The 17,961-nt window shown below is 37.8% G+C and overlaps 1 protein-coding gene across 3 annotated transcripts; it reads left to right on the forward strand.

Annotated features, from left to right (window-relative positions):
* Positions 1-108: 108 nt before the first annotated feature.
* On the forward strand, positions 109-17,587 carry zcchc2 (zinc finger, CCHC domain containing 2). 3 transcript variants are annotated; one of them, XM_043264542.1, is made up of 15 exons: positions 109-835; positions 4,132-4,240; positions 4,335-4,405; positions 8,412-8,483; positions 10,157-10,257; positions 10,975-11,069; positions 11,187-11,270; positions 11,384-11,420; positions 11,724-11,808; positions 12,203-12,273; positions 12,439-12,530; positions 12,661-12,753; positions 13,183-14,241; positions 14,915-14,954; positions 15,517-17,587. In XM_043264542.1, exons 1-14 carry the CDS (start codon positions 272-274, stop codon positions 14,926-14,928), a joined length of 2,547 nt encoding a protein of 848 aa, XP_043120477.1. In that variant the 5' UTR covers positions 109-271; the 3' UTR covers positions 14,929-14,954; positions 15,517-17,587. The 3 variants fall into 3 exon arrangements, with proteins under 3 accessions (XP_043120477.1, XP_043120457.1, XP_043120467.1); XM_043264522.1 differs by lacking the exon at positions 14,915-14,954; XM_043264532.1 differs by lacking the exon at positions 14,915-14,954 and having other exon boundaries at positions 12,206-12,273.
* The last annotated feature ends 374 nt before the right edge of the window (positions 17,588-17,961 follow it).

Below are 17,961 nucleotides of genomic sequence, written 5' to 3' on the forward strand. Positions count from 1 at the left end.
TCCGTTATATATTTGGAGCCGGTGAGTTTAGGACCCTGCGACTGGTATGACGAGTGGGCGGAGCCACGGATGATTGACAGGATATTCTGGAGGCACGGCAGGCGAGTAATCTGGCAAACTGACCACAGCCACACCGTCAGACTACAGACAGCAAATTTATACGAAATTCCGCCCCGAATCGGGAATTTCATCGCATTTTGATGCCGAAATATTGGCCGGAAAGTACCATCCATGGACTTCCATCTCTGATGTTCGCGTTTGAGAGCTGATAATGATGAAGATGAAGCTGCGAGCGGCGGGAGGCGAAAATCACCGATGCGACTTGAATTCCGTTAACGGATCCGATCGGGAGAGCGGCACCGGAGCGGCTCAGCTCGACAAGGAGGCGGTGTTCGAGTGGTTCGGCTTACAGCTGAACCCGTCCGGACGCGTGGAGCTGCTTTGCGGGCTGCTGCATATGTGTCAGCCGCTGGAGCTACGCTTCCTCGGCGCCTGTCTGGAGGATCTGGCCCGGAGAGATTTCACCGTCCTGCGGGATTATGAGATCCGGGCCAACTGCCCCGCTGATCTGGAGGGGCTGGTGGACGTAAGCGACCCCGTCGTGCTGTCCAAACTGCTCGTTTATTTGTCTCTGCTCGGATCCAAGAGCAGGGAATGCGCCGGGATTCTCTTCAGGACGTTGAGTCGAATGGACGCCGGGATGTGCGGCGCTCTACCGGAGCCGGAGACTGTGGATCAACTGCGACTGCTCTTCACGATGGGATCGTTACACCCGGCGTTCAGTTTCTATCAGCGGGAAGAGCTGCGAGCGCAGTTGGACAGGCTCCAAAGATGGGTGTGTTACGTTTATCTCAAAATCACTGACATCAGATTAACAAAAGTGGCTAAAATAGTCGGAAACGTACCCTAAATACCATGGTATTCCTGGGAGCACCACTCGTGTAGTAAAGTCCTGTCACAGTACCATGTTACATTACAGTACAATGTAAACCTGGTATTTACGTGGTGCTCCAGGGAATATTATCTTTCTTACTGTGGTACATTTTCCAAAACCGTGGTAGTTCCAAAGTACATTTTCATGTAGGCTATTGTTTCAAGTCGCTTATACAAAATAACCATGACATTATCTTGGTATTCTAGATGTGCACTGTGCTAATACCACCTTATTCTTTGAAATATGTAGAGTGGTTTTCTGAAAATCACATTCATATTGTTATATGAATATGGCAATACCATAGTAGTCTTGAGAATATGGCACTTTAAGAAAAGTCGTGGTACAATGGCGATATTCATGCGGTACCTTTTTAAGTATTGGCTAAAGTCACCAAATGACCATGTCATTACTGTGGTCTTTTGTACGTGTATTATTCTAATACATTGCAGTCTTTAAAATGCATGGAGTTGCATATAAATACAATGGTTTTAATAATCATATTAATATAGAGTAGGGGTACTCTGACCTCAGAACCTGAAAGAATAATTCGCCAATGGTTATTTCAAGACTGTCCTATGGCGTTTTTTAAAAGAAAATTAAAATAATTGAGTAAAATAAAGCCTTTGGTAAACATTACTTAACGATACGTTAATGTTTTGTTCTAAAGTTCTAATCTAGTGACTTATTAATAACGTATGCTTTCAAAAATTAGCATGAATGCTTTCGAATTTTTGTTTCGGCCATGAATGTGTGTGATTCACAACAAACCTGAAAAGTAACAGCAAGTTGTGTTTTTCTTTTTCTTTTTTTCTTTCACCCATTATATTGCCACTTTAACAAGGCAATACAATGGTATTCCTGGGAATACCACTTTTTTTTTTTTTTTTTACAGAAAAGTCCTGTGACAGCAGTACCACGGCACAATGATGGTATCAGATGATAAAAATACCATGCCGTAACGTGATGCAATCGATGTTCCATGGTACCACCACTTAACCACTAAATAAATTAAATAGCCAAAATGTGCTTTTTATAGTTTTTTTTTTTTTTTTTGTCTAGCTTTTCAAAGAAAAAAATCTAAATTATTAAACAACTTAAAAATATGAACTTTTATATACATATAATATTTAAAAAAATTAAATACACATGTAACTTATCAACCCATGAAAGCACAATTTAACTTAAATGATTTAGGGAAACAATATTTGGCAATTTTTTTCTAGAATCAGGCATGTATTTTTTATTTATTTTTTTACTGTACAAATAAAAGCAGCCTTGCTGAGCATAAAATAATTCTTTGAAAATATTGAAAACTATGTGTGAGTCTCATAATAAATGGTAATAATAGAGCTGTTGTAATTGTTATTATTATCATTATCTTACTTTACTTATTTTATTAAAAAAAAAAAAAATGCATCAAATTGTTACTGAGCAGCCTACCTGTAACACCGCTTTAGCGCAGATTTGGATTTTGAATCCCGGGTGACAAGCAGATACACAGCAAGCTTGTGCAGCGCTGTTTGAATAGACGACATGCAGCTTGTGCGTGTATTAGAAATCATAACGGTCTGCAGTTCATTTACTAATCATCTGAGGCTAGTTCGCTAATTCAGTCATCAGCCAGCAACGGTCACCACTGAAGTCTTCCGATTGAAGACAGCACTAAATGTCTCTCGCTGACGGTGCTTGTAATGACTAGCGTTTTTCTTTGACAAATGTTTTTACTTTGCAGACATGTTTGCTGCGCATTTATTTGATCACAGCACATTATTGTTTGGCCACTCTTTTCGGTTATTTGGCCAAGCACAGACAGAGCTTTTTTAGCTATTTTTGGCCGAACCATTTCAGTTGCCAGCCATTCTATGCATCGCTAAATTGAAGATGAATAGTCAAAAATTATTGTCTGCTGGATCCCTGTTTGGGGATAATACTTTTGAATCTATCCTAAAGGATCCTAAATGGAATAAGTAACAAATGAGATGAGCTGAAATCCATAGAAGAAAGTCTGACTCCTATTTATTCATTGGATGTTAATGTTTAGAAAAAAAAATGAATGCACTGAAAAAATGTCACACTATTTCCTAAATTCTTAAAAATCAAGTTTTGATAAGCTACGTTGGAAATTCCCTCAAGGATTTACTACCAATGAAGTCAAATATGTTTCATTTTAAAAATTTGTATCTCTTTAACATCCAGAGGTGCATCGGACATCAGCCGGATGCGTGTGCTCATGTCAAATTGACAGCTGTCAATATGTTAAGTCGTTTAAAGTGTCACCTTTAAGGCAGATCCTGACAGGGAAAATCCTGGCAAATACTGTGGACAAATACATTAATCACTCTTAAATTAATTCAGAAGTACAGATCAAAAGAACAAATCCATGTAAGTGCATGCCTGGCTATCTAATGTAAATTATAGACGTCAAATATCCAAACGCTTTAATCTAAAACAACCACATGATGGCCCGTTCGGTTTACTACATTCATCCGTGTCCAATGCTATCCTCCCTGATCTCTTTTGATCTCCATGTGAATGACTTTATTGTGAGCTTTGCATTTTGTAAATGAGGCCATGTGTGGGACTTTTCGTAGCATGGGACGTCCACACTCATTAGTCCGAATCAGGTCTCCAACACTGTCTGTTTATGAATGTCTGTTGTTTGTTGCTGATGTCAAGTTGAGAGTGATGTTAATGGTTTAAAATGACGGTGATGAGTCGTGGTCGTGTAAGCCGAGGCATTACGCTAACTTGCTTTAAAACAACGGGGGAAAACCGGTTCAATCGAATTAATTGACACATTTTGAACGACTGAACGTGAATGGATTTGATTGGAAGTGTCTGATTTATGCCTCGCATTTGGAAATCCATCCATTAGTTTCTCGACCAGTTGTTTTGTTCATTGTTCATTTGATCGGTGTTGGCTGATCTGTTGTGAAACGATAAAGCAACTTGAGTAGAAGCGAATGCACCTTTAACCTGAGTCTTGTTGCTTTAGACAAGATATTTTTGTTGGTTGATTTATCTGTATTAAACACTGAATGCGCTGTAACTAGATGTTGTTTTGTTGCTCAACACGAGAGCTGCACGAGAACCCACAGTAATTATATAACATCAGATGTGTCTATTTTGCTCATTAGAGAGTCTGATGGTAAAAATTGATGTTTAGTCACCTTCTTAATGACTTCTTTTTCTTTCAGAGCCAGTTTTCCAGGCCGGGGTTCCTCTGTCCACACCGGGAGAATGACGTAGACTGGACACTTTGCAGCAACGCCAATCCACACCTCAGCGGCACGTCGCAGAGGGAAGGTATCTCGCCTCTCAAAGCTGAAATCCCTTTCAAAACGCAGAAAAAAAAGTGAGAGCTGCAGCACTGTAATGATGATGTCTTTTGATGTTGCAGTTGTGCACATTGAGAAGATCATTCTGAAGGAGGTTTCTATGGGAGGAGACGGCAGGCAGTACAGTTTTGAGGTAAGTTCAAAAACCCATCAGAGACGCTGAGTTTCAATGCTGACATTTCATCTAAAAGAAGCTTAGAGAGCTCCAGGATTGTGGGAAATGATTTACAGTGATATGTACCCAGTAGTATGTCAAGCCGATAAGAGAAAGTCTCAGAAAGTGAAGTTACCGATTTTCTACAGAATTCAAATGACTGCATTTTTGAATTGAAAGTTAATTAGTAAATAAATACAGCAATATTTACAAAAAAAATCCCATATTGCTTAACATAATAGTATTTTTAAAAATGTAGTTTTGTTATCTATACGAATAATATATATAAGAATGTTAATATATAGCTGTATGATAATGATATAGCTATGTGAAGTGGGCTTAGATCGCTATGGAAGAGGCTACTTTTTTCCTTCATTGAATATTGTATTTCATTTAAAAGTACGCCGTAAGGTTTTACTTTATAATGCTTGTATCTGTGCCGATGTTGCTGGTTAAAAAAGTAAGTTAATGTAGTGTAGGCATAGTGTGAATCAGTTTACAGTTAATGTCTTAGTAGCAGCTGTTGTTTCAGATTTGCATGCACGCTTTGCATTATTCATGGTGTTAAAAAGGCCTTAAAATGAACGCGCACTCAGCCTCTGTGGTTCCAGACGTGTCCTGAAGGCTGAGCTACGCTCTCGGCTGTGTACATGAGATTTCTGTCTCTCCAGGACAAGCGAGGAAACATGCAAAGCCTGAGCTGTAAACATCCGGTTGTTGATACAGAGTTGACAGCCTCACCAAAGAGGCTTTGGCTCAGCTCACAGTGAGAGTATGGACCAGTGCCAAAACAGTCGGGGAGAAAGAGAGAGAGAGAGAGAGAGAGAGAGAGGCCTGACTGAGAGAAGTGCTTTTCTTTTCCTTTGCCTAATGTATCGTGTAATTTTCAGGGTTGAAAATTACCCTGGAATCCTGCAATACAGTTTTGTCACAAAAGCTGGGTCGTGGCACGATAAATATCCTGCAGACCGCAACATAGTGTACCAAGCAAAATATGAAATTGAGGAAAACGAGATGATTATCTCACAATGTTGTGCAAGTAGCTTGTATTGTTTGGGCTGTACTGCGATTGGCTGACGTTTTCAATGAGTGACAAATGAGTCATTTTGGCATTTGCAGTTTTATTAAATGGTGTATTTTCTCAACAGAAAATGTATTTGATAAGACAAAAAGATGAATAAATAAGAGGGTTTGTAAAAGGAAATTAATTTCAGAGATTCAGCAAGTAATTATACTTTGATTATTATTTTTGTGTGGTGATTAAAGGGTGCATTATTTGACCCTGAATATCAAAAAAGGAAAAAAAATCTGATTGTACATGGAGCTCCTTTTATTATAAAAAGATAAAGGAAAACGTGATTTCTCACATTATGACTGCTGTAAGTGATGATGTGTCTGGGAATATCCCCCTTCCGACACTTTTAGGATTCTGGAAGAGCAGATGCTCTAAAAATCTGGATGAGTAATGGTAGAAATGGAATCCAGCAACTTAAACAGAAAACACTTGTCTAGAACTTTTGGTTCAAGTGCTAGTCATGTTGAGAGCGTTATTCATTTATTTATTTATTTTTTGTTTTAAACTGTGTGCATAGTAAACTCATAAGACATCTATCTCTATATATATATATATATATATATATATATATATATATATATATATATATATATATATAATATTTATTGCTAGTTTCCCTAATACAGCTGTTCTCATTGAAACTGGCATTTTTAGCTGTTGAATCATGACTTTTTTTTTCCTAATATTTTTAGGATGCTTGTATAGTTAAGACTAGTTCCTGGCTTTGACAGTTTCACTATAAATTAGATCTTGTAAAAGGTCATGCTGAACTGTCAGCCTTAAAGTTAAGGACCGGGTGCAAGTGAAAATTGGCTTTGACAAGTAAATAAAGCTGTAGTTGACTGTTGGTTTAAAACCATACAATTATTTTTATACAGGCTACAAGTTAAGTGTCAAAAGTTTTTGATATTTATAGCAAATACACAAAATTTCCATAACAGCCTGTCTGTTGTGCTGTTATTCAGTTTTCATAACCTAAAGGCTGTTTGGAGGCTGGGAAGGAGACGTATTGAGGACACCCATGAGGACATGATGAGTCTTTCGCTCTGCTCTCCTCAGGATGTATTAAGATAGAAAGCACTTCTGACAGAGATTTAAGTGTTTAAGACCACAATCACTGTCACGTTCGGTTGTTATCATAAACAGCATAAACGAATGCTGTTCCACATTATTGAACGTGAAATGTTCTCAGTGCGAACGTGAAATCATTAGACGCTGAGTTTTGTGCACCGCTCTGCCGAGTCCGATGCATCCTCATCAAAACAAGTTTGAAAGAATGGAAAGAAAAGGAAAGCATTTCGTGTTCTCAGCCAAATTTGAGCCACTACCTTTTTCTCTGTCCGTCTTGAAGTCTTGTATTCCATCCTTATGTGAGTTGCATCCCAATCAGAAATCCCCATGCGTCACCATAAAGACGGATTCTCCACCCTTTCCCAGGCTTACAACTGAACCCTGACCACCTGTGTCTCGCCAAACCCTACGATTAAGACATCAGTATTCACTGGAGAAGCAGACGAAATAGCATGCCAGCCCTTGTTAAGGCTAAAATATTTACTCAGTGCGTTGGGCTACCCGGGTGTTGAAAGAGGCAGTTTGGAGTTACAGATAAACACTTCAACACTTTTTTTGTTGTCTGAGATGGATGAATTGCAACAACTACAGTCATCTTCTTATTGACTCTTGGAGGGAGGTTATCTGCCAGAACATTTATTTGGATGTGTATTGTGTAATTCTACCAGAAACACACTAAAGTGAAAACAGTTGTGAACTCCACAAATAAGAATATTGCTCAAAACTTTATCGCAATGTTTTTTTTGTTTGAAATACAGATAAATGCACCAAAACGGATGTACAGCATACTTCATTTGTCGTAAAAGCCAAGTTTGTGAAGTCGAAAGCAAAAGTGTTCAAACTCTGCGCATAATCTGCTTGCATTTGATAATTGGCAGCATTTGTATTTAAAAGAAAGATAAATAATTAATATTACGTATTAGACCTATTACAGTTTAAAAAAAAATTTCCTGTGATGCAAAGCAGACTTTTTCGTTACTCCGGTCACATGATCCTTCAGTAATCATTCTAATATGATGATTTTGATGATATGATGACAAACATTTCATATTATTATTAATGTTGAAAACAGTTGTGCGGCTTTTAATGTCTTAGCAGAAACTAAAGACATATTTCTTTGGAACACATTTTTATATAAATGCAAAAAAATCTTTTGTAAACTTTTTATTTAATTCTTTATATAAATGTATTTTGCAATATTATATCAGTCTGTCACTTACTGAATTTAAGTAAAACAACAGACTTCAGTCTGTACTGGTTAAAAATATGATAGTTATGCATGCATTCTTTTCAGTTTAGCGCTGAGACTTTTGTTTTCTCTACATAATATTTGCATGAGCTAAAGTTGTGGTGAATTAATTTAAACCAAGTGAACTCTAGTGGCTGAAATGCTCAAGTTTTAAAAAAAAAAAATAAAAAAAAATACTGCAATGACCCAGTTTGGCGAAAAAATGATTCTGGGCGTACGCCCCATTCTGATGTCATTGTATTTATTTGGGCTGCTTTAAATATTTTAGGTATGCGTAGATTTCAATGGGAGATTCCATTGGAATATTTTATTTACCTAACACGTTGTAATCTTTAAAAACGAGCTAATAGTCTAAGAGCTCAAATGTTCTTCTATTGCTGTAATGTCATTTCTGGAACCCAAACTATTGGAATATTTGACCAAGGATATGTGAAAAAAATCCATGTTAAGGCATCTGTGGCAAAAGGACAATCACAATTAATCATGTCTGAGTGAAATATGATGAGCTCTGGAGAATCCAAGTAAAAGATTGGTTTTGCTTAGGCAGATGAGAGCAATACTGGTCTCATAGAATTTCTCCTCTTTTGCAGGTGAAATGGTCAGACTCTTCCTCTACTGCCGTCACCAAAAGTCATCGTGAGTTGGAGGATTTTCTATTAAAGGTGAGCAGAGAGACACAGGTCTTTGGTGTGGTATTTGTGTTTGTTTAGTCACGAGGGACTGTAGCACATGCTATTGTGCCCACCAGTTGGGCAAGATGCCACCTGGCCAGACCAGCAAGGGATATTATCCATCTGTTTCTATTTCTATTTTCCTCTCTCTGGCTGTGTTCGTAATGGAATACTGGCATTCTGCATACTGCGCTGTATGAACTTCAGTGTTATTTTAATAACATTTATATTACAATATTTATTAAGATTTAAAAAAAAGTGTATATATATATATATATATATATATATATATATATATATATATATATATATATATATATATATATATATATATATATATATATTTTTATAAATCTTAATAAATATTATTTATATATATATATATATATATATATATATATATATATATATATATATATATATATATATATATATATATATTTATATTTTATATTTATTATTATTTTTTTTATATTTATTTCATTTCAATTTGAATGTTATTTTAAAAAAAATTGGCATAAAATTTTTATTTAATTTTCTATGTTATGTTATTATTTGTGCTATTTGGCAACCATTACTATAATTAGCAATTTCTTATTTTAGCTTTAATTCGATTTAATGTTTTTCAGTTTCTACATATAACAGGTTTACAGCATACTGTATCTTTTTTTTAGTTTTGTTTGATCAATGTCTTTTCATTTCTACATATTTATAACACATTTACAGCATACTATATGTTCAGCAGTGTCTAAAACATCTTTATCAGTGTATAAAACAGTATGTAGTATGCAAAAAAATGTTTCAGTATGGCAAGTTGTTGTAACATGATCTTTGCCTGTTTATTTTAGCGAGTGCCTTCCTGTTATCATTTTAGAAATAGTTAGGGTTTGTTTTTGTTAAAAATCTTGTTTGAAATTACATTCCAGTCAAATTATATATCAAAGAGATTTTCCATTACACAAATTTATTACACTGGAAATAGGTGGTTAAAATAGTGGTTGCATTTTGAGAATCTTTTTTTTTTTTGGTTGTGCACTGCACATTTTGTCTGATATAGCTAGATGGACCCATCTGCGTATTTTGTGCATACTTTGTCCATATAGTGTATGTATAAGTTTTTGGCTCAAAGTATTCGGACACCCAACAGAAGGAGGCACTTCCAAAACTGTTGCAACAAAGATGAAAATATAACTGATGTACTTAAAAATTGTATATCTATTTGCAACAGCTTTGAAAGTGTCTGAAATGACTGTACTCAAATTGTACAAATCATTAGAGTTTTTGGCCCAAGATCCGCATTTAAAGTCAGACCAAAGGTGTTAGGACTTGGCTTTGCAGACCAGTCAGGTTCTTCCACACCCACTAAATCAGTAATCTATTCGTGAACCTTGCCTTATAGACGGGGACATTGTCATGATAGAATAGAAAAGGGGGCTTTTTTAACAGTTTGCTATATAAATTGCTATAAAATTAGAAATGCATTTCCCTGAAATACCATTATATGCTTTAACGTTAGTAATTGCATATTAGAAAAAAAGTACAAATCTTAAAGTAGTCAAACCTGGTTAAATCACTTGTACATATAAATTTAATACAGCTAAGCTAAGCTACATAAATTATATTTATATATAAAGTGATGTAAAACAATGCTTCTTTCTTTCTAGCTTCCTAAGGATCAGAGCCCTGATGGCTTTGAGAAGGGCATCGTCAGGTTACTCAGTCGTGGAGATCAATGTGAATCCAGAGAACTGGAGAGAAACCTCAGGTAAATGTCATCTCACTTTTAACTAGTGTTGTGAAACATTACTTATAATAGTAATCTTGCATAATAGTGTTACTTCAAAAAAAAAAAAAAAAAAATCGCATCCTTACATTTTCTTCAGCTTAAAGATCCTTTTTTTGGCACGCATGGGTTTTTGTTCAAGTTTATGCACTATTTGCTGTCATTATAATCCCATTGCAGTCTTTTCTTGCAACTCTGTCATGGGATAAATGTAGTTGTGCTGAAAGCTTAAAGTCTCAGTGCTAAACCAAAAGAAACCGAAAGCCATACATAACAACCATATTTTGAAATACTAGTGCATTAGTTGTATTAGTTTCAAACTGAGAGCGTGCAGTGGACATAGAAAGGATTACAAATATTAACTTAAACCTATTTAGAACTGTTTCCTGACTACAGATGTTCAAATTATATAGGCATTAGGCAGATGTATTTTAAATCTTTAGAGATTGAAAGATTTGGATCAAGTCCTTCACTAAATTGTCAAAGGGATTCAGTGTTCAATTTGGTTTTTTTTTGTTGTCACATAAAACAAAGTGTCCTTTTCAAGTCCCACAACACATGGCAGTATTTAGGTCAGTAACACTGATGTCAGGACCAGAGGGGATTCTGCTTCCTGTAGCGCAACTTAGATGTGGTCGCAGATTGTGAAAATAAAACATCAGTGACTGTTTCAATACCTTTAACTTTTTTACTTTGCAGGGAGAAGTTCCTGTCTTTATCACAGGATGTCCTTCAGAGATGTGACGTTTCCAGGTTCTTCATGTCTGACGCGTCTGTACTGCCGTGCAGCCACTGTGAGTCAAAAAATGCTATCAGTTGATGACTAACGTTGAACTCGCCAAATATCAGTATATTAATAGACGAAGCATGATTTCACTGTGTAACACTTGCCCATCTGCTCGTCTCTGCAGGTACCAGTGCGCCCGTAGCCAGAATCCATCAGCCTGAGCGCGGTTTCTCTGAGGACTGCTCAGAGACTTCCAGCCTGGAGGAGGGTGAGAGAGATACAGACCTGTCAGATCTGCCCTAGAAACACTCGCCAACACACACACAAGTGCTAATGCTGCTCTGATGCTACAGTCTCATCAGTGACTTTTCTCTTTTTCAGATGTGGAGGCTTACAACGTCAGAGCTGCGGGACTGAGGTAGGCCTTTACTGAACAAATTAATATTTTTATTCAGCAAAGATGCATTTAGTTGATCAAAGCTTTATGCTGTGCTTTTAGTGTACTTGAGTAACCTATTATTAGTTTTTTACATAAATGTAACTTGGTTTGATATTTTATTATCTATATGTAATGCCATTCATGTATTAAGTGTGTCTTAAGCGTCCAAATACTTGAGTCCGCTGTACATGATTAAAATCAGGTCTGTCCTGTAAGGATCAGCAGAGTAAACCATGTTTACAGCCTTCTCCTGTCACATAATCTGTTTTCTTCTCCCTGTAGTAATCGGCGCTCTGAATGTCAGAGGAGAGGAAACTGTGAGCAGAATGGAGAAAGGGTTTGGAAGAAAGAAAATGAATTGGAACAGGTGAGGCCGTGAAATAGTTTCTCACTCTTTGGTATTCTTGGAATGGCAAATGACTGATAGTGCTTTTGCAGTAAGAATAGTTTAAATGCATATGCATATTGCATTGAATAGTTTTTAATGCATATTGTCTAGAGAGACATAAAAAATGTAATCGCCCATTACATTTTTAACATCTTATGTCACTGTTGGTTTGAATTGTCGAATGTTCTGAGGTTTTTATACATAATTGGATTCAAAATCTTTAGTTACCACCTTTATTTTTAAAAAGGGAGGCAGGATGTGACTTCACAGTTAATGAAGTTAAAATAACTATTTTGCAAATTGTAAAACAGACAGAGTTGTTCACTGTTTTGAGGCATGTTCGACACATTCATATTCATATTCTGTCTCCCAGCAGAGCTGCACAAATGATAGAAGACTCTTCACAGCTGGACAAAAGAACAAAGGAAGAACAGTTGTAAAAAGGTACTCAAACACCCGCTACTGTGCTTAGTTTCCCTCTATATGGGAGCAGATTGAAATTTTGACCTGGTCTTTGTGTCTGAATTGAGACAATATTTTGAAACTTAATGATTTTCACTGTTGCATAAGGTAGGGCTCATGGTCATGATTGCTGTTTTATGTTTTCAGGGATAGAGGCAAACGAGTTACCGGTGTCAAGACTTCTAATGGAATCCAGAAACCTTCTGCCGCACTGATGATCAACCAGGCAGCTTGCAAAGGTCTTTGTGCCATGGCTTAAGAACAACGAAGCAAAAAATGATTGATCTGCCCATCTCCAAATACATACTGCATGCATGTACTACTACAGAGAACTACAGCCGTGTTTTCTTCTGTCCTTTTGGTTTGTAGACACGGGAAGGGACCGGTATGGGGACACATCTTCAGAGAGCTCAAACTCAGTGCCGTCTAGTCCTGTTCACCAGAAGAGCCTGGAGGACCAAGGTGCGTTATTCATAATGTAAAGGGTTACTTCAAAAAACTTCTGTAATTTACTCAACCTCATGTTTTTCCAAACATTTAGCAGATTGACAAACTCCTCTTTACATCTGGACAGAATACTGCTCTTATATAACAAGAAAACAAGTCTTTTAAGAGAATTTTTTTTTTGCTCAAATAATTTATTGGAGGGCTTCCCCCATTTATGTCTTTTCAGCAAACTCACACATTTTGTTATATTTGCAATATTTTATTTAATATTTTCTGCTTTTGGGGAAAATGAAAATGCAAAATCTGTGTTTGCTTGCAGTTCGCGTTTACCACCATACAAGTTCACTGAACTTTGACTTTTGATGCTCCATTCTCGCAGTAGTTTAATACCGTTATGATTTATTAAATGAAATCTACATGATGATTTAATGTGTGTCTCTTCAGATACGGAGAGTCAGTCTGATAACTCAGCCCAGGAACCAGCTGAAAAGACTCACCTCGCCAAAGGCGTTGGCGGGAAAGCAGTTGCCATGGTGAATCCATTAGTTCCAGAGCCGCAGAATGTTCCGCAGCCTTCTTCAGTGGTGGAGCTGGCGCTGACCGCGTGCCTCCCTTTCCCTCTGCAGTACAACAGCACCACCCAGAGAGACGCGGGGCAGGGTAAGATAACCATCACCATCCCGCTGACCCAAGACCCTGGAGCATCCTCGGCCAGCGCTCACCCACAGCAGCAGCCGCCGCTGGGAGCGTTCAGCGTCCTCTCGCCCAGCCAGTGTCCTCTGCAGCCCGCCAACACCACCACAACCAACAATCCTGTCAAAACAAATGCCAAGGCCTCTGTTACTGCCAATGTCGCTTCCAGTTCCTGCAGTAACCAAGTACCAGGACCTTGTCCCACAACTGTACCCACGCACACCCCGGGACCGGGGCCCCTGCCGGCCCCCGCGGTCACACACAGCACCGCTCAGAGCGATTCCTTGTCCTACATCAACAGCTCCAGCCTGCCAGTTACGCCACAGGCCAGTGGTACGCAGCAGCAGCAGCAGCCAGGGGGCTGTAATGCCTGTGGCTGCCGTGGCACCTGCGGAGGAAACAGTGCCCACCAGACACCCAGCTACTTCCTGCCGCCCCAACCCCAACCAGCCCGTCAGATGTTCGGGCCGCCGCCTGCGTTCTTCCACCTCCCTCCCTCTCTATGCAACAGCTTCCCTGCCCAGGGTCACCAGAATAACGGCACGCCGCTGCCCTTCTACACTCACACCGGTCCTCCAGCGGCGTTCCTGCACGCTCACTCCGAGCACATGCTGGCTTCGCAGGCGGGATACAATCTGCCTCAGATGCCCCCCTTCCGTCGCTTTTATCCACCTGTCTTTCAGCCGGTTGGCATGATGTCTAGCGGAAACAGCATGAAGAAGACCAACAACGTGTCCTGCTATAACTGCGGCATGAGCGGACATTACGCTCAAGACTGCAAGCAACCGTCCATCGACGCCGGCCTGACAGGTATGAAGATGCCAGAAACACTGCAAACACAGATGTGAATGATTTCAGCTGCGGAAATCCATTAGCTGTTTGGGTATTTTAAAAATGTTAAATATTTTTTTATTTAGTTATTTCGTAATTTAGTTACTCTTACAAATAAGGGGAAAACATACATACACAATATGACAAGTTTTTATTTAAAAAACTAATTTATCTAATTTATGCTACATTTACATATTTTACATTTATTGTACATTTTAAAAACGTAATCCTAATCTAAAGAGAGAACTAATCCTTAGCCTTATATAACTAAAGCATTATCTAAACCTTAGAGTAATTTAAACGATAATAATTTGGTTAGTTACAGCAACAATTAATGAGGATACGTTTCTAGTCCATAACGCGATTTAATTATAATTAAATTGAAAAACCTTGATATTTAGTGATTTCTTTTTTTTAAAAAAAAAAAAAATCTGCATAACTGTTACCGTCTATCCATCTCTGTATACTAGCAGTAATGAAAAGACGTGGATTTTTTTTCACATTTCAACAAATAAAGTTAACTAAATGAGCTATCTGTAAATATGGCTATATTGTTTACTCTGTATGTTCCAAAAAGAGATCATAAAACGAAATATTTCACCATTTACTCACCTTTATATCGCTTTTTAACCCCCCTTTGCTTTTTCGTCAGTCAAACAAGATTGAGGGATGAGAGGAAAGTGGTGATAACGGTGGGTGAACCCCTAAAAACCACACGAAAGTACCATAACACTAGCCTATATATCTTTTTTGTGCGTTATCCCACATCGTGTGAAGTCATTTGTAAAAACAGACCGATATTCGAGCCGCTTTCACTCTTATTCCTTGCTTCACCGGAGTCTCGCGCGCACGGAAAACCGTTTGTTTGCGCGAGCGCACGCTTCCAACCAAACTCAGTGAATTTTGCGGCAGTCGTAAAAGCGGTAGATTGGAATGTAGAAAGTTGAGATTTTTATTGTTGTTGTTGTTTTTATAAAAGCCCCACGCCTACGTTTGAAAATGCACTGAACTTTATTTTATGCACCGAAATATTTTTGTGTTGCTGTAGTGGATACAAACCTCAAGGGGGCGACAGAGTTGTGTATGTGTGTGTGTGTGTATATAATATAATATAATGTAATATGATATAATCGCATACACACACATGTTTCGGAGCTTTGAATATAAGTAGCATGTGCCAAATATTTTTTCCAGCCGTATTCCTTAGCCCCATAATACTTTTATCATTCATATACACCTTTCTCTCTGTTTCAGGTGGCTTCCGACTGAAGTACGTTGCCCCAAACTCCTCAGAAGCACTAGATAAAACCGATTGACAGCGAGCAGGGGACCAAAGCCCAGCGAGCCAGCGATTCCACAGACCTTGAGATACAGTTCTGTTCTGTTTGTGTAAGCATCCTTGTCCGGAGAGCAAAAAAACAAAACACACAAAAAAAGAGCCAATGCAAGGCAGGTTGCTTAAACTTAATGGGTTCTCTTAGAAATTAAATTATCTTAATGTTATAGTTAAATAGGACGGATTGCGAGAGGATTTTTGTTTTAGGTTCAGACTAGTTTGTTGTCAGAAGGATTTTATACAAGCTGATGTTCTCATTCGCAGCGTCTGGCGAAGTTGATGAGAAAATTAAACTTGAGTCCTTTAGTGCATTTTTGTTTTTCCGACACGGGTGGATCTTTATAGGATTTTATACGTTACGTGAGAAAACGACAATAAAAGTCCCGAAAAAAAAAAAAGGAATATTTTGGAAGTTTGTTTTGTTATTGAAGATGCGCTTGTTCTCTTGCTGATAGCAGTTTATAATGATGCTCTAGCGACGTTATACGCTGCCGGTTTGAACTGTTCTCATTCTCAACGCGATGCACTACAACTGTTGTTCTCCGTAAAATGTGAGTCAGGTGTTTGACATGCACTGAAATCTTCAGATCTGCAGTACTGCCTCTCATTTACACGCTCCGACCGCTAGAGAGCATCTCGGGGCCCCCACGGACTCCAGCGGCCTCTCGCGGGAGACTCTGTGCTTGAAGTGTTTTGAGTCAGACAAAATCCTTCCTACTTGTTCATCCTAAAGCACTGTTAGAGGAAATGCAGTTTAGTTTCGACACAAGATACTCTGTAACCGAGAGTTTTGTTAACATATGACAACTTTGAGCATCATAATATCTTGCTTGCGTGTTAAGTTTTTTTTTGCAAACTGTCAAAGAACCAGAGGGCGAACATTTGTGCCTATTGCCATGCAAGCAGCTGGAAGTGTATTGAAAATCATTTCAAAAGTCTTAATTCTTTGTGTTAAAGGAGCACTTCATTTTTTGGGAAATAGGCTTATTCTCCAACTCCCCCAGAGTTAATAAGTTGCGTTTTTACCGTTTTTGAATCCATTCAGCCGATCTCCGGGTCTAGCGCTAGCACTCTTAGCATAACTTAGCATAGATCATTAAATCCGATTAGTTTCGATAGCTTTCCTATTTAATACTCGACTCTTCTTTAAATATTTCGTGGAGTACGCCGGAATGAGAGTATAGTTTCTAATCGGCCTAGAAAGCGCAACGAGTCACGTTTTAAATAGGAAAAATATCGAAATTCTTCGGACATTTTTGAACGCGATGCTAATCAGATTCAATTGTCTATGCTAAGCTATGCCAAAAGTGCTATCGCCAGACTCGGAGATCGACTGAATAGATTACAAAACAGTAAAGTTCAATTTATTAACTCTAAGAAAGTTGGAGAATTAACCTTTTTTTCTTTTCTTTTTTTAAGTGGAGCGTTCCTTTAAAGTACATATTTAAAATTTAAAGTTGTATTACTGAAATCTTATTGCAATTTTTGCCAAAGCAGCCCTCTTGTTTTCTTTTTTTTTTTTTAAATAAATATATATAAGGAGATTTGGCATGTTTGTATTGATAAAATAAATTTTATTTTGGTATTTTCAAGAGATTTTGATGAAGGGCTCAAGGCCTTTCATGCTTGTCCAGGTGTTTTTAGCACATTTATGGTTAGTAACATGCGGTGGACTAGACGAGTTGTTTTCCACAACAGTGTGTTGCAGGTTTTTTTAAATGTGCTTTCGTTCGGTTCAGTAAACTGTTACTAATCTGTAAATAGTCTCTAAAGGGAGTTAACTACTCAAGGTTGAAACCTGTTGACTGTATTCGTCACTTTTTTATAGATTTATGAAGCTGTACTGTATGAACGAGGTTTACGTTTACTGTATTTCATATGTAAATGTTGATTAATCTGTACTGAGAGGTCAAATTAATCTGATCACATTTGCTTTTTTGGCAAATTGGTCATTTCTGTCAAGATATTAGCAATAAATATAAAAACCCATTTTGTGGTGTTGCTTTTGATTTGAGGGTTGTCATTGACATTGAATATATTATGAGGAAAAAATGCTATGCTAGTCAGTGGCTATCAACTGTTTGGTTCCCAGCATTGTTTAAAGAATAATCCTGTGTGCTCAAACTCATACGCGTTTGGAACAATTTGATGGTGAATAAAAAATGGCAGAATAGACAATTCTTGGGTGAACTGGCCCTTTAAAATACAAAAAAAGGGCTAATATTGAGGTCATGTGACAGCAAAGCAGCCGTTTCAAACATTCACTGTATAATGTTTAACATTCATTCTTAAAACAAAACGGCAAGCAATAATCTAGTATAATAGTAATTCAAAATATCGCTTTGCATCATCAACAAAATGAA

The sequence above is a fragment of the Puntigrus tetrazona genome, chromosome 2 (genome assembly GCF_018831695.1).
Source record: "Puntigrus tetrazona isolate hp1 chromosome 2, ASM1883169v1, whole genome shotgun sequence".
Lineage (NCBI taxonomy): Eukaryota > Metazoa > Chordata > Actinopteri > Cypriniformes > Cyprinidae > Puntigrus > Puntigrus tetrazona.

Bases quoted from the DNA above. Each gene is read 5' to 3' on its own strand.
- zcchc2 (XM_043264522.1), top strand. From the start codon at position 272: ATGATGAAGATGAAGCTGCGAGCGGCGGGAGGCGAAAATCACCGATGC. The intron at 4,241-4,334 runs GTATCTCGCCTC...TTGATGTTGCAG, and splicing joins CGGCACGTCGCAGAGGGAAG to TTGTGCACATTGAGAAGATC. The intron at 4,406-8,411 runs GTAAGTTCAAAA...CCTCTTTTGCAG, and splicing joins GCAGGCAGTACAGTTTTGAG to GTGAAATGGTCAGACTCTTC.